The sequence below is a fragment of the Oryx dammah genome, unplaced genomic scaffold (assembly GCF_014754425.2).
Source record: "Oryx dammah isolate SB20612 unplaced genomic scaffold, SCBI_Odam_1.1 HiC_scaffold_7, whole genome shotgun sequence".
Classification (NCBI taxonomy): domain Eukaryota; kingdom Metazoa; phylum Chordata; class Mammalia; order Artiodactyla; family Bovidae; genus Oryx; species Oryx dammah.
The window spans coordinates 19,842,716-19,854,469 of record NW_024070191.1 but is presented as its reverse complement, the minus strand read 5'-3'; the positions used below and the strand labels follow the sequence as shown (position 1 = coordinate 19,854,469).

The 11,754-nt window shown below is 36.3% G+C and overlaps 1 protein-coding gene across 2 annotated transcripts in view; it reads right to left on the bottom strand.

Annotated features, from left to right (window-relative positions):
* Nucleotides 1-1,339: 1,339 nt before the first annotated feature.
* The window catches only part of MSR1 (macrophage scavenger receptor 1), an 87,484-nt gene continuing 77,069 nt past the window's right edge, over nucleotides 1,340-11,754 (bottom strand). For both annotated transcript variants that reach the window (XM_040243163.1, XM_040243162.1), the window contains exon 10: nucleotides 1,340-3,575. In XM_040243163.1, coding sequence (XP_040099097.1) covers nucleotides 3,442-3,575 — 134 coding nt within the window. In that variant the 3' untranslated portion in view covers nucleotides 1,340-3,441. The remainder of the gene's footprint in view (nucleotides 3,576-11,754) is intronic.

Genomic DNA, 11,754 nt, shown 5'->3' with positions numbered 1-11,754 from the left:
TATAAAATAGATAACTAATGAGAACCTACTGTATACTAGCAAAGGAAACTCTAAACTCAGTGCTCTATGGTGACCTAAAGGGGAAGGAAACCCACAAAAGAGAGGATGCATGTATACTTCTAGCTGACTCACTTGGTGTGACTTCTCGCTAAACAGCTTGGTAATGTGACAGTTACTCTCTATTACTGTGCTGCAATTGTATTATCTGGGGAAAAAAGGAAAGAAATGCTGCTGCTGCTAAGTCACTTCAGTCGTGCGACCCCATAGCTCCCAGGCAGCCCACCAGGCTCCCCCATCCCTGGGATTCTTCAAGCAAGAACACGAGTGGGTTGCCATTTCCATCTCCACTGCATGAAAGTGAAAAGTGAAAGTGAAGTCGCTCAGTCGTGTCCGACCCTCAGAGACCCCATGGACTGCAGCCTTCTAGGCTCCTCTGTCCATGGGATTTTCCAGGCAAGAGTACTGGAGTGGGGTGCCATTGCCTTCTAGATAATTTCTAAAATTATTATTTTTCAATTTAAAAAACTGGCTATATAAATAATGCATGTTTACTGTAAGAAATTCAAAGTTTGTAGTATAACTGTCAGTGATTAGTAAAACTTCTCTTTTTTCCTTTTTTTAAAGAAGAAACTACTTTCCTGCCCCTGCTGTTTTATTTCTTCTTATGGCTTTGAGTTAATTTCTAGTATTCTTTCTTTTCAACCTGAAGGACTCCTCTTCAGTATTTCTTACAGGGCATGTCCAATAGTAAGAAACTACTGTTGTTTTTGTTTATCTGGGAATGTCTTCCTTTCTCCCCCATTTTTTGAAGAGACAGTTTTGCTAGATGAGAATTCTTGGTTAACTGGGTTTTTTTTTTTTGTTTTTTTCTGTTTGTTTGTTTTTCTATTCAGCACTTTAAACCATCTTCTGACCTCATGGTTTCTGATGAGAAATTGTCTGTTAATCTTATTGAGGATCCTTTGTATATAACAAGTTGCTACCCCCTTGCTTCTTTCAGGATTCTCTTTTATCTTCCGACAGTTTATTATGATGTGACTTTGCGTGGGTATCTTTGAATCCATCCTGTTTGGATATTGTTGAGTTCCTTGGGTGCATATATATGTATATACATGTCCATCTCTTCCATCAAATCTGAGAGCTTTTGCATGTTATTTCTTCAGACATCCTTCTTCTTTTCTTTCTCCCTTCCTCCCTTTCTCTCTCTCTCTCTCTCTCTCTCTCTCTCTCTCTCATTCTCTGCTATTTCTGAGATTCTCATAATGCATGTTTTGGGCACCCTCCATGTACTTACATGCACCCTACACCATACTTTTACTTTTCTTTACCTAATTCTTCATTTTGTTTAAATGTACTATTAAATCCCTTGAGTGAATTTTTCACTTTAATAGTTGTACTTTTCAAATCCAAAATTTCTGTCCTTTCTTAAACTCTTTTTACTGATATTCTGATTTGGTTACTACACTATTTTCAGTTTTCTTTAATTCTTTGTCTTTTTTAGCATATTTAAACAGTTGTTTTAAAGTTTTTGTCAAATATCACAGCATTGAAACTTCCTCAGTGACCTTTTCTGTCAAAGGTCATACTGTTCCTTTCACCAAATCATACTTTTCTGTTTCTTTATACACCCTGTGATTCTTTTTGCTGTCGTCGTTGAACACTGGACATTTGAATATTATAATGTGGTACCTCTGAAAAGTAGATTCTCCCCCTTCCCAGTGATTTGCTGGGTTGTTTGTTTGTTTAAGGCTGTAGAAGTCTATTTTTCTTGTTACTTCCCTGAACAATTTTGCAAAACCTGTTTCTTGTGGGTAGTCACTAAAGCTTCTGTTTCTTAGCTTGTGTTCAGCTAGTGTTTTTGAATGCTAGGAGCTAAAACAAACCTCTACCAAAAAAAAAAAAAAAAAAAAAACCAAACATACCCAAGGAAAAGCAACAATAATAGCAAAGCCCACCTCTTTCAGTATTTGCAGATTGGTTCTATGCTGAGGGGCTCCTTCAACACTTAATTACAAAACTACACTGCTGGAGTAAATCACCTATGTATAATAGTTAGAAAAGTATACTGTGATGAAGTGCATTTTCAGCAGACCATTTCCAGTAGTTCCAATTCCAACATAACATTTTTGCCTTTGCAAGTGAGAGGGCACTGAGTCTATTATCTGGGTATATTTGTGAAGACTTCAGGATATGAAAAAATGCTTAAGACCATGCTTTTGTTTATCATCATTAAAGAAAGAATAGTAGGGCCATCCTCTACTAGTGGTTTTCTAATCACATGTTTCTCTGAGTTGGGCTTATGAAACTTGAAAATTATGTTTCTCAGGGCTGAGATTAAGCTGAATTTCAACAGAAATTGCTAGTCTTTCTACCTGTACATCTAGACACTGAGTTATTGGATGAACTTGGTACTATCCTGGCTTCGCAGGGTCATCAACCCTTTAGGGGTGAAGATTACCTCTCTCTCTCTGGGTTGTAAATATTGACTCTCTTAATGAAAGACTATAGAGATGGGTCATTGAAGCTTCCTTCTGCAGGCAGGATATTTGCATGCTGTTAATTAAAACTGAGTAAGTAGATATACTTACCTTTTAAACACAGTCCTAGAATCATAACAAAGTAATTACTCATCTTAGTTCAAAATGTATAGCACACTGAGCTCTATGTTATAAAGTGACATTTTTGACCTGCTAATTATATGGTGGGCCTTTCCTTTTTCTCATATGTCTTGCTTTCAACTAACTTAGCAGTTCAGTATAAAAGAAAAAATGAAAACAACAAAACTGTCAACACTTGACCATGTCAAATAATCGTGTTATTATTAATGACCATGTGATTAGTCATGTTAGTAATGACTTTGTCAATATTTGAGCAGGTAAAACCTGATGAGTTTTTCATCATGGCCAAAACATGTCATGAACATTACTATCTAACTGCCAAGTTACTGCACAGAAATCTTGAACTAAGATTCTTCCTTTAGAAATGTGTATGGGTTGGAGATTTTGCCAACTTGGCACAAAAGAAAACTTGCCAACCCTCTCATTATTCAAAAAGTAATCAAATTAAAATCAACTAAATAGATTACAAAGAAGGCAAAAATTGTGTCTTGTAATGAAGATACAAATTGTAGCCAGTGATTGGGATGTGTTTCCATTATCACTGGCATTTGTAATCCAGAAGCCTTAAACTTCAATATATTGAATTCAATATATGTCATTATATTAGAAAATGCCATTTAAAAACCTAGAGAAGTTGAAATGGTTCTGGTATTTGAAGCAAATATGAAGCTATTTTATATGTTTATCCAGTGATTTTTAAATATTCCTTTTCTGTGGACAAAATTCTTAATTTCTTAAATATTAATTAAGCTGATTTTAGTGAAGCAAAGGAAAAAAAATCACTTTGTAACAGTTTAAAAAATGTGAATGAAAATATGATGCTTTATGTAGTGCAAGTGACCCCAGCATCTTCGTCGTGCAAACAGGCTCTCACACCCCACTGTCTAATTCTGCACTCTTCAATGGATGATTCTTTCCCAAAACAAAATACTTCATTCAGCCATACTGGACCTGTACCTGCAAAAATCAGATACAACTGTATTAATAAGTATAGTTTAACGTTTATGTTTGCGTGGAACAGAGTCATTAATTTATTCACTAATTTAACAAAAAATGTGTTGCTCATTATCCACATGCAAGCTCTGCACCCTATATTAAGATTCAAAAGTTAACTCCCTACCCCAGAAAATTTTATTTTCTGTCAGTGTGTAAATGACAAAAATACTAAGCAATAAGAGCTGTCATGAAGTTCAGCTCTTCATACAGACTTTTATGAAATCATAGATAAATTAATTATTGGTTTTCTCCAAGGATTTAATAAATTAATTTTATTTTTAAAAATAAGGAAGGAAATAAGCTTTCCTAACAATGGATATATGCTATAACTTAATGATCTAAACGTATCTGGTAGGAGGTATATCTAGAACGTAAGCGATCCTGCAGTTCTTTTCTTGCTTCCTGTGTGTTGCAGTCTGCATGTGTCTGGCTTACCAGGTATATTATCTATTTTTAATTAAACTAAGACTAACATGATCAGCAAAGGGCTTACAAACTATCCTGCAAGAAGACTACAGATTATTAATTGCAAACACAAGCAAACAAGAAAATGGCAGAGGTAACACTTATACTCTTTGTCTGAAATCTTCCTCAGACACATTAGAAGGAAAAACAGGCTGTCAGCACAGGCTACCTAGAAGATAATTAACTAAACAAACTTAACTGCCGCTTTCAAGATAAGAACATTATTTTATCAGTGAATAAGAAAACAACTTCTTCTTTTTTTTTTTTTAAGGAATTCATGGCAAGAAAAGATGACTTTAAATATGAATGTTTGGCAATGTTTTTCTGATATTCTGTAAAGATTTTTTTAAGTGTATCAGGTATAACAGTTTTTTCTTTCATACTTAAGACACTTGGGAACAGACTCTTTGAAAAACTTATAAATGAATGATTCCATTCGGTTTTGTTAAACATATAATATTGCAAACCTGATGAATTTTCAAGAACATTTCATGTCATCAAGAAACTGATGATTTAGCAGTGAAATTCCAATAAACACCTTTGCAAAACTGTGGATGGTAAATAAATATCTTAATATTGTAAGTATAATCAATAATGCACTTTTTCCATTTGGATCAATATGATGTTAAAGGATTCTCTTTCACTCACAAGAACTATATAAAGCATGTTTAGAAGCAAATTCAAAACCTAGAAACATACCTCTGCGTAGCTCTAAAAGCTAAATGAAGATTTTTTACAGAGGAATATAAAATGGCACATATAATTCCATTACTCTTAACTGATTTTTCAAATAATCGGTGAGTTAAATAAAAGTTAATAATATATGCATGACTAGTGTATATAATTGTATAGTAGTGGACAGGGAGGCCTGGCATGCTGTGGTTCACGGGGTCACAAAGAGTCGGACACGACTGAGTGACTGAACTGATGTGCCTATAATATACAACTAAATTAGCAGATACTGGAAATTTTGTTATCGTGATGTGGATTATATTTGACAAAGCTTAAAAATTGAATGAAGGTTTTCCATATATTGAAAAGATGTAATTCCATATAGTGGGGGCATCATGAAATGTATGATGTATTAAAACAGTGAATGGTCTTCTGGCATCTGTAACAGAGTCCATTAATGGGAGGAGGAGGACTCTTTGGGAAGGTTGGATAGGAAGCTAAGACCACGCTATAAACATTTTTGGATTGTATAAGTCACCAAAAAAATAATAACATCATCAGAACTATATTTTAGAATTGTAAGTCTGGCAGAAATGTGGAAGATGGATTGAAGAAGAAAAAAAATCTATAAGCTAAAGGAGCACTTCATAGGATGTTTACATAGACATTTTCTGTAAAGACATGTTTTTATTTACTTTTAGAATTAGGAAATTATAAGTTCCATACATAAAATAAATAGGTGCACTTACTTAATTTTTGAATAATTTGTGCCTTCACTAGAAATATCCAAATAAAGACAAATATTAATAATATTTAGGTTTACATTATCAAAGTAACTAGGAATAGTATATTTTTCATTTCACATAATAGTAATTAAATCATTAGTATCCAAATAATGTCTCTGTTAGACAAGCAAAGGTTTTCCTGGGCTAATCAATTATGAGTAGTGACTTGGAGAGCTCAATTAGTTTATGAAATGTTTATAAGAGTAACAAACCTTTTCAATTTGAATTTTTAAGGCAGATAAAAAGGAAAAAAGATTAGAGGAATATGATCTTAAAATCAGAAGCCTGGCCAGTAATACTCTTTGGTTTTCAAATTGCTCTTACTAGGTATATTGTGGTCCATTTTGTGTTTGTGAGTAATTGTGTTTATGAGCACATTTGTGTGTGTGTGCATTTATTTTAAATATATAAGGTCTATCTAAACTTTTGCAAAACTGACCCAAAGAGCTACTCAACAAGATAAGCAAATAACAACAACTGGACAAATAATAAAGCCATTTCCCTGCTAACGTGGAAGGGAGCCAAAATAGTGGGGCATTTATAAATTGTATTTATGAGTTCAGTTCAGTTTAGTTCAGTCGCTCAGTCATGTCCGACTTTTTGCAACCCTATGGACTGCAGCATGCCAGGCCTCCCTGTTAATCACCAACTCCCAGAGTTTACTCAAGTTCACATTCATTGAGTCGGTAATGCCATCCAACCATCTCATCCTCTGTCGTCCACTTCTCCTCCCACCTTCAATCTTCCCCAGCATCAGGGTCTTTTCCAATGAGTCAGTTTTCACATCAGGTGGCCAAAGTATTGGAGTTGCAGCTTCACCATCAGTCCTTCCAATGAATACTCAGGACTGATTTCTCTTAGGATGGACTGGTTGGATCTCCTTGCAGTCCAAGGGACTCTCAAGCATCTTCTCCAACACCACAGTTCAAAAGCATCAATTCTTCAGCACTCAGCTTTCTTTATAGTCCAACTCTCACTTCCATACATGACTACTGGAAAAACCATAGCTTGGATGACAAAGTAATGTCTTTGTTTTTTAATATGCTGTCTGCTGCTGCTGCTGCTAAGTCATTTCAATCATGTCCAACTCTGTGACCCCAGAGATGGCAGCCCACCAGGCTCCCCTGTCCCTGGGATTCTCCAGGCAAGAACACTGGAGTGGGTTGCTATTTCCTTTTCCAATGCATGAAAGTGAAAAGTGAAAATGAAGATGCTCAGTTGTGTCCAACTCTTAGCAACCCCATGGACTGCAGCCTACCAGGCTCCTCCATCTGTGGGATTGTCTAGCCAAGAGTACTAGAGTGGGTTGCCACTGCCTTCTCCAAATATGCTGTCTAGGTTGGTCATAACTTTACTTCCAAGGACAAGCATCTTTTAATTTCATGGCTGCAGTCACCATCCACAGTGATTTTGGAGCCCCCAAAATTAAAGTCTGTCACTGTTTTCATTGTTTCCCCACCTATTTGCCATGAAGTGATGGGACCAGATGCCATGATCTTAGTATTCTGAACACTGCACTTTAAGCAAACTTTTTCACTCTCTTCTTTCACTTTCATCAAGAGGCTCTTTAGTTCTTCTTTGCTTTCTGCCATAAGGGTGGTGTCATCTGCATATCTGAGGTTACTGATATTTCTCCCGGCAATCTTGATTCTAGCTTGTGCTTCACCCAGCCTAGCGTTTCTCATGATGTACTGCATATAAGTTAAATAAGCAGGGTGACAATATTCAGCCTTGACGTACTCCTTTCCCAATTTGGAACCAGTCTGTTGTTCCATGTACAGTTCTAACTATTGCTTCCTGACCTGCATACAGACTTCTCAAGAGGCAGGTCAGATGATTTGGTATTCCCATCTCTTTAAGGATTTTCCGGAGTTTATCATAATCCACACAGCCAAAGGCTTTGGTGTAGTTAATAAAGGAGAAATAGATGTTTTTCCGGCACTCTCTTGCTTTTTTGATGATCCGATGTTGGTAATTTGATCTCTGGTTCTGCTGCTTGAACATCTGGAAGTTCATGGTTCACGTACTGTTGAAGCCTGGCTTGGAGAATTTTGAGCATTACTTTACTAGCATTGTGCAGTAGTTTGAGCACTCTTTAGCATTGCTTTTCTTTTGGATGGGAATGAAAACTGACCTTTATTAGTCCTGTAGCCTGCTAAGCTTTCCAAATTTGCTGGCATATTGAGTGCAGCACTTTCACAGCATCATCTTTTAGGATTTGAAATAGCTCAGTTGGAATTCCATCACCTCCACTTGCTTTGTTCGTAGTGATGCTTCCTAAGGCCCACTTGACTTTGCATTCCAGGATGTCTGGCTCTAGGTGAGTGATCATACCATTGTGATTCTCTGGGTTGTGAAGATCTTTTTTGAAAGGGTTGTTATTTATTATAACTTATATGAATAAGCATGAGTAAATCTTTTGGTTTTGTAGTGATTGAGAGCCTGAGAACAGCATGGTTCTGTGGCCTCTGCACCCTGGGGACTGTGATGCTTTCATTCTACAATTCGTAGATCTTGTCACCAGATTTATATCTCAGCAGTGCAGAATTTTTACAATCCAAGAAAAGAGAATGAAGTATGAGGATCCTCTCAATAGCTGAAGCGTCCAGAAGGGCCATCCCCACAGGGGCAACTCAAGACAGATATTATTCAGTCAATGCGCTGCCATGTGAGTCTAAGTTTCTAGAAACCATAGTAGGGAAATTCATGAATATTAGAATGACAAAGGTGCAGTAAAAAATAAAAATGAACATGTAAGCCCACTGTTTTAAGGATTTATTGTGTGGCAGAAAATAGTCAAACTATTTTTGAGCTGATTCCTGTATTTAGAACGCTTAACTCATGCATGCATGATAAGTTGCTTCAGTCATGTCTGACTCCGTGTAACCCTGTGGATCATAGTCCCTCAGGCTCCTCTGTTCATGAGATTCTCCAGGCAAGAATACTGGAGTGGATTGCCATGCCCTCCTCCAGGGGATCTTCCTGACCCAGGGATCAAACCCACGTCTCTTAAGTCTCCTGCACTGGCAGGCAGGTTCTTTACCACTAGCGCCACCTGGGAAGCTCCCACTAACCTCATATTACAATACTTTTCCCACTGAGTACACATAGATGTGATAAATATTTTAGTAACTCTGGTGTTAGGCTATACAGAAAAGACTCAGGCACAGTGAACATACTGGGTCTTTTCATATATAATTTTACAAATTTACTTCTAATAACTTTGTAAAATATTGGCAATTATTTCCATTTCACTGATAAATAAATTGAGACTCAGAAAGGATGTGTGATTTTCTCAAAGTAACAGAAAATAGGGGCAAGCAACAGAACATGATGACATTTAAAACTTGGTGCTATTCACTGACTATAGAGAAGTCCAAATAGAGTTATAAAAATTATTTTCAAGTATTTGCTATTTTATTTTTATATTAATATATTCAGGACTATCAACACTAATGAAAAATTTATTTAATACTTACTTCCCATCTTCTTCCAAATTGTTTTCTGCATTAAAAATTAATGCCAAGGTAGAATAAAATTCATAAAATTTTATCTTCATAAGCACTTCAAAGATTGAAAAACAGATCTGTTTTTATTTCTGTAGGTAACGACAGTTACTGAAGGACTTTTGTCATTGCTGCTGTCCTTGGTATTTTTTGCCTCTGAGCAATCCTTTCTACTAGTGGAAACCATGAAAAATTGATATATGTATTTTAGGGATGATTTTATTCTCTAATCCTACCTGTTTATCATCTGTTTCTCTATCTACCTAAACATCTATATAGCTACAATTTCCTTTACAATGTGAAAGCTGTATAGGAAGGAAAAACTGATTTTATGTTTCCGAAAGCAGACAACAAATCCTATCGTTCATGGCTTCTGGAGTTTTATGAGCTTGGTTTCTGATGCTTAACAGTGTGCTTGACAGATGATACCATTTCCTCTTAATACCTCTTTAAAACAAGACAAATATTGATATTTCTTTGAGGGACTTGAGTTTCTGTAATCTTTCGTAACCTCTGCTTTTATTTTAAAAAAGTAATCTTATTTCAAACAGTAGCCAGATACACAGTGACATGATGAGATTTGAGATTAGCTGCTGAATAAGATAAGAAGCAAAAAATCACTAATGGTTAAAGTCTCTGAATGAATTTTAATTACATCCAGTTAAGGCTGGGTGACATGCATTTATATCACTTTTTAGACTTCTAGTTGGGAAGTGCTTTGTCAACAGCTTCTTCTTTGAGAAAAGCATTATGCCTTTTTTTTTTTTTTTTTTTAGGGAGTCGGGGGCCAATGTTAAAAACGAAGTGGGAATCAGACTAGAGAATGGGTAAACTTAGATTATAGTTCTAGATTCTAGTTTTGGGGTTCTGGATAAGCCACTTATTTTCTCTGTTTTATTATATATGCAGAATAGAGGGGTGGGGCTGAAATAGCTCTAAGATTTCATTTACTTTTACAATTCTAAGATTCTGAAGAAGCAAGCTCTTTAGAAATGAGGTTTTTAAGGTTAAAGAACTTAGAAGGACTTTCTGTCCAGTGGAGAGACAAGGTAAGGGATGAAGGTTGACCCCTGCCTCACAATCACCATAACAGCTATGGAAATGTGGGTGTTTTGTGACAGTTCTGTCAGATTTCCTTAGTTTTCTAGAAAGAATGGGGCTATAATACCTTTCTCATAAGCACTGTGAGCACTAAATGAGATTGCATAGTAAACACTTGATAAACAATATTATTTCATACTTGGTATTTCTCTGTTAGATAAGCAATAGAACATACATGTTGCAAACTCTATTAGGCTCTATGAAAATGAAAGCGATAGTGTTAGTAGCTCAGTTGAATCTGCTAGTCTCCTCTGTCCATAGAGTTCTTCAGGCAAGAATACTGGAGTGGGTAGCCATTCCCTTTCTCCAGAGGCTCTTCCTGACCTAGGGATCGAACCCAAGTCTCCTGCATTGCAGGCCGATGCTTTACCATCTGAGCCCCCAGGGAAGCCCTGCTTCTATACCAGCTTCCACAATATCTAACACAGAAACATTCGAAACCTTTCAGTGCACAGGGATCAGTATGTAAGAATTGGTAGTTCTAATCTATTGATATATTTAATTTATCTTTGAGATCGTTTTTACTCCCAATCACTAAGGGATAGTTCAGAGACACAAAGTTTTATTTTTGATCTCCTTCAGTTTAGTTTTATAATTCTTAAAATTCCACTCAGAAAATTGAATATGGAACGTGAAAGGGGTAATGTACAAAAGATAGCATTTGTGTTTAGAATTTTCTTCTGTTTCTGCTTTTACATTTGGAGCTTCAGCACCAACTCCTTTAAATTTAGGAGAAGATGAGGTGGCTGCTTCAGAACCAGTTCTTAGTTCGTTCATCAGCCTAGAGGCTCAGACATGCCTGGACAAACTCCCGGACTACCACCATCCCCTGGTAAAGCTCCTCCGAGTTTGCTACAGGGAGCCCACTGGGAGAGAAGAGGCTCCCTCCCTCCTCCTTGCTCCTTGCAACAGCAAGCACCAGAAGCTTCTCAGCGCTTCTTTAATTTAACCTTTTTGTCTCCTCAGGAAAAAGAAAGAACATTCCACTTGATGCAAAAGGTGCATCCAGATGAAAGAACCCATTTAAAGGAGTGAGCTTTAAGCTTTGTTCCTATGAATCATTTTACTTGCAACACTAATTGTTCTTAAAAAGCTAATAAGGATTATCTCTAACAAGCCAGGTTTGCTACTTTAAAATGAGAAAGGAAAAAAAAAAAAAAAGGAGAGTGGGACACTGTGTCCAGAAAATGGTATTCTTTCTTTAACAGGAGAATTATACAAAGGAGATAAATTTAAACTTTCATCTTCTTGTTTCAATTTTGATAATAATGTACCATATAGCATTAATCTGATTCTTCTTACTTTCCTATGAGAATGACATGTAATTAAAACTTTAATGCACCTTCCTCCTCTTCTCTGCTCTACACCTCCCCACTCATACTTCTAAGTTTCCTTGCCTGCTTCTCTTTTGCAGTCAAAATTGCTTTCTCGTTTACCTCCTTAGTAAAACTGTAAATTTAAAATGGAAAAAGGAAGAGTTTAAACAGCTTCACATGAAATGATGGTTTGCCATAACTAATCCAGAATCAGTTTATGTTGTAAGCCTGTTTCTTAAAATACAATGTACACTGATGCAGAGCATGAAGTTCATTTTTCAGATTCTTTTTCTTC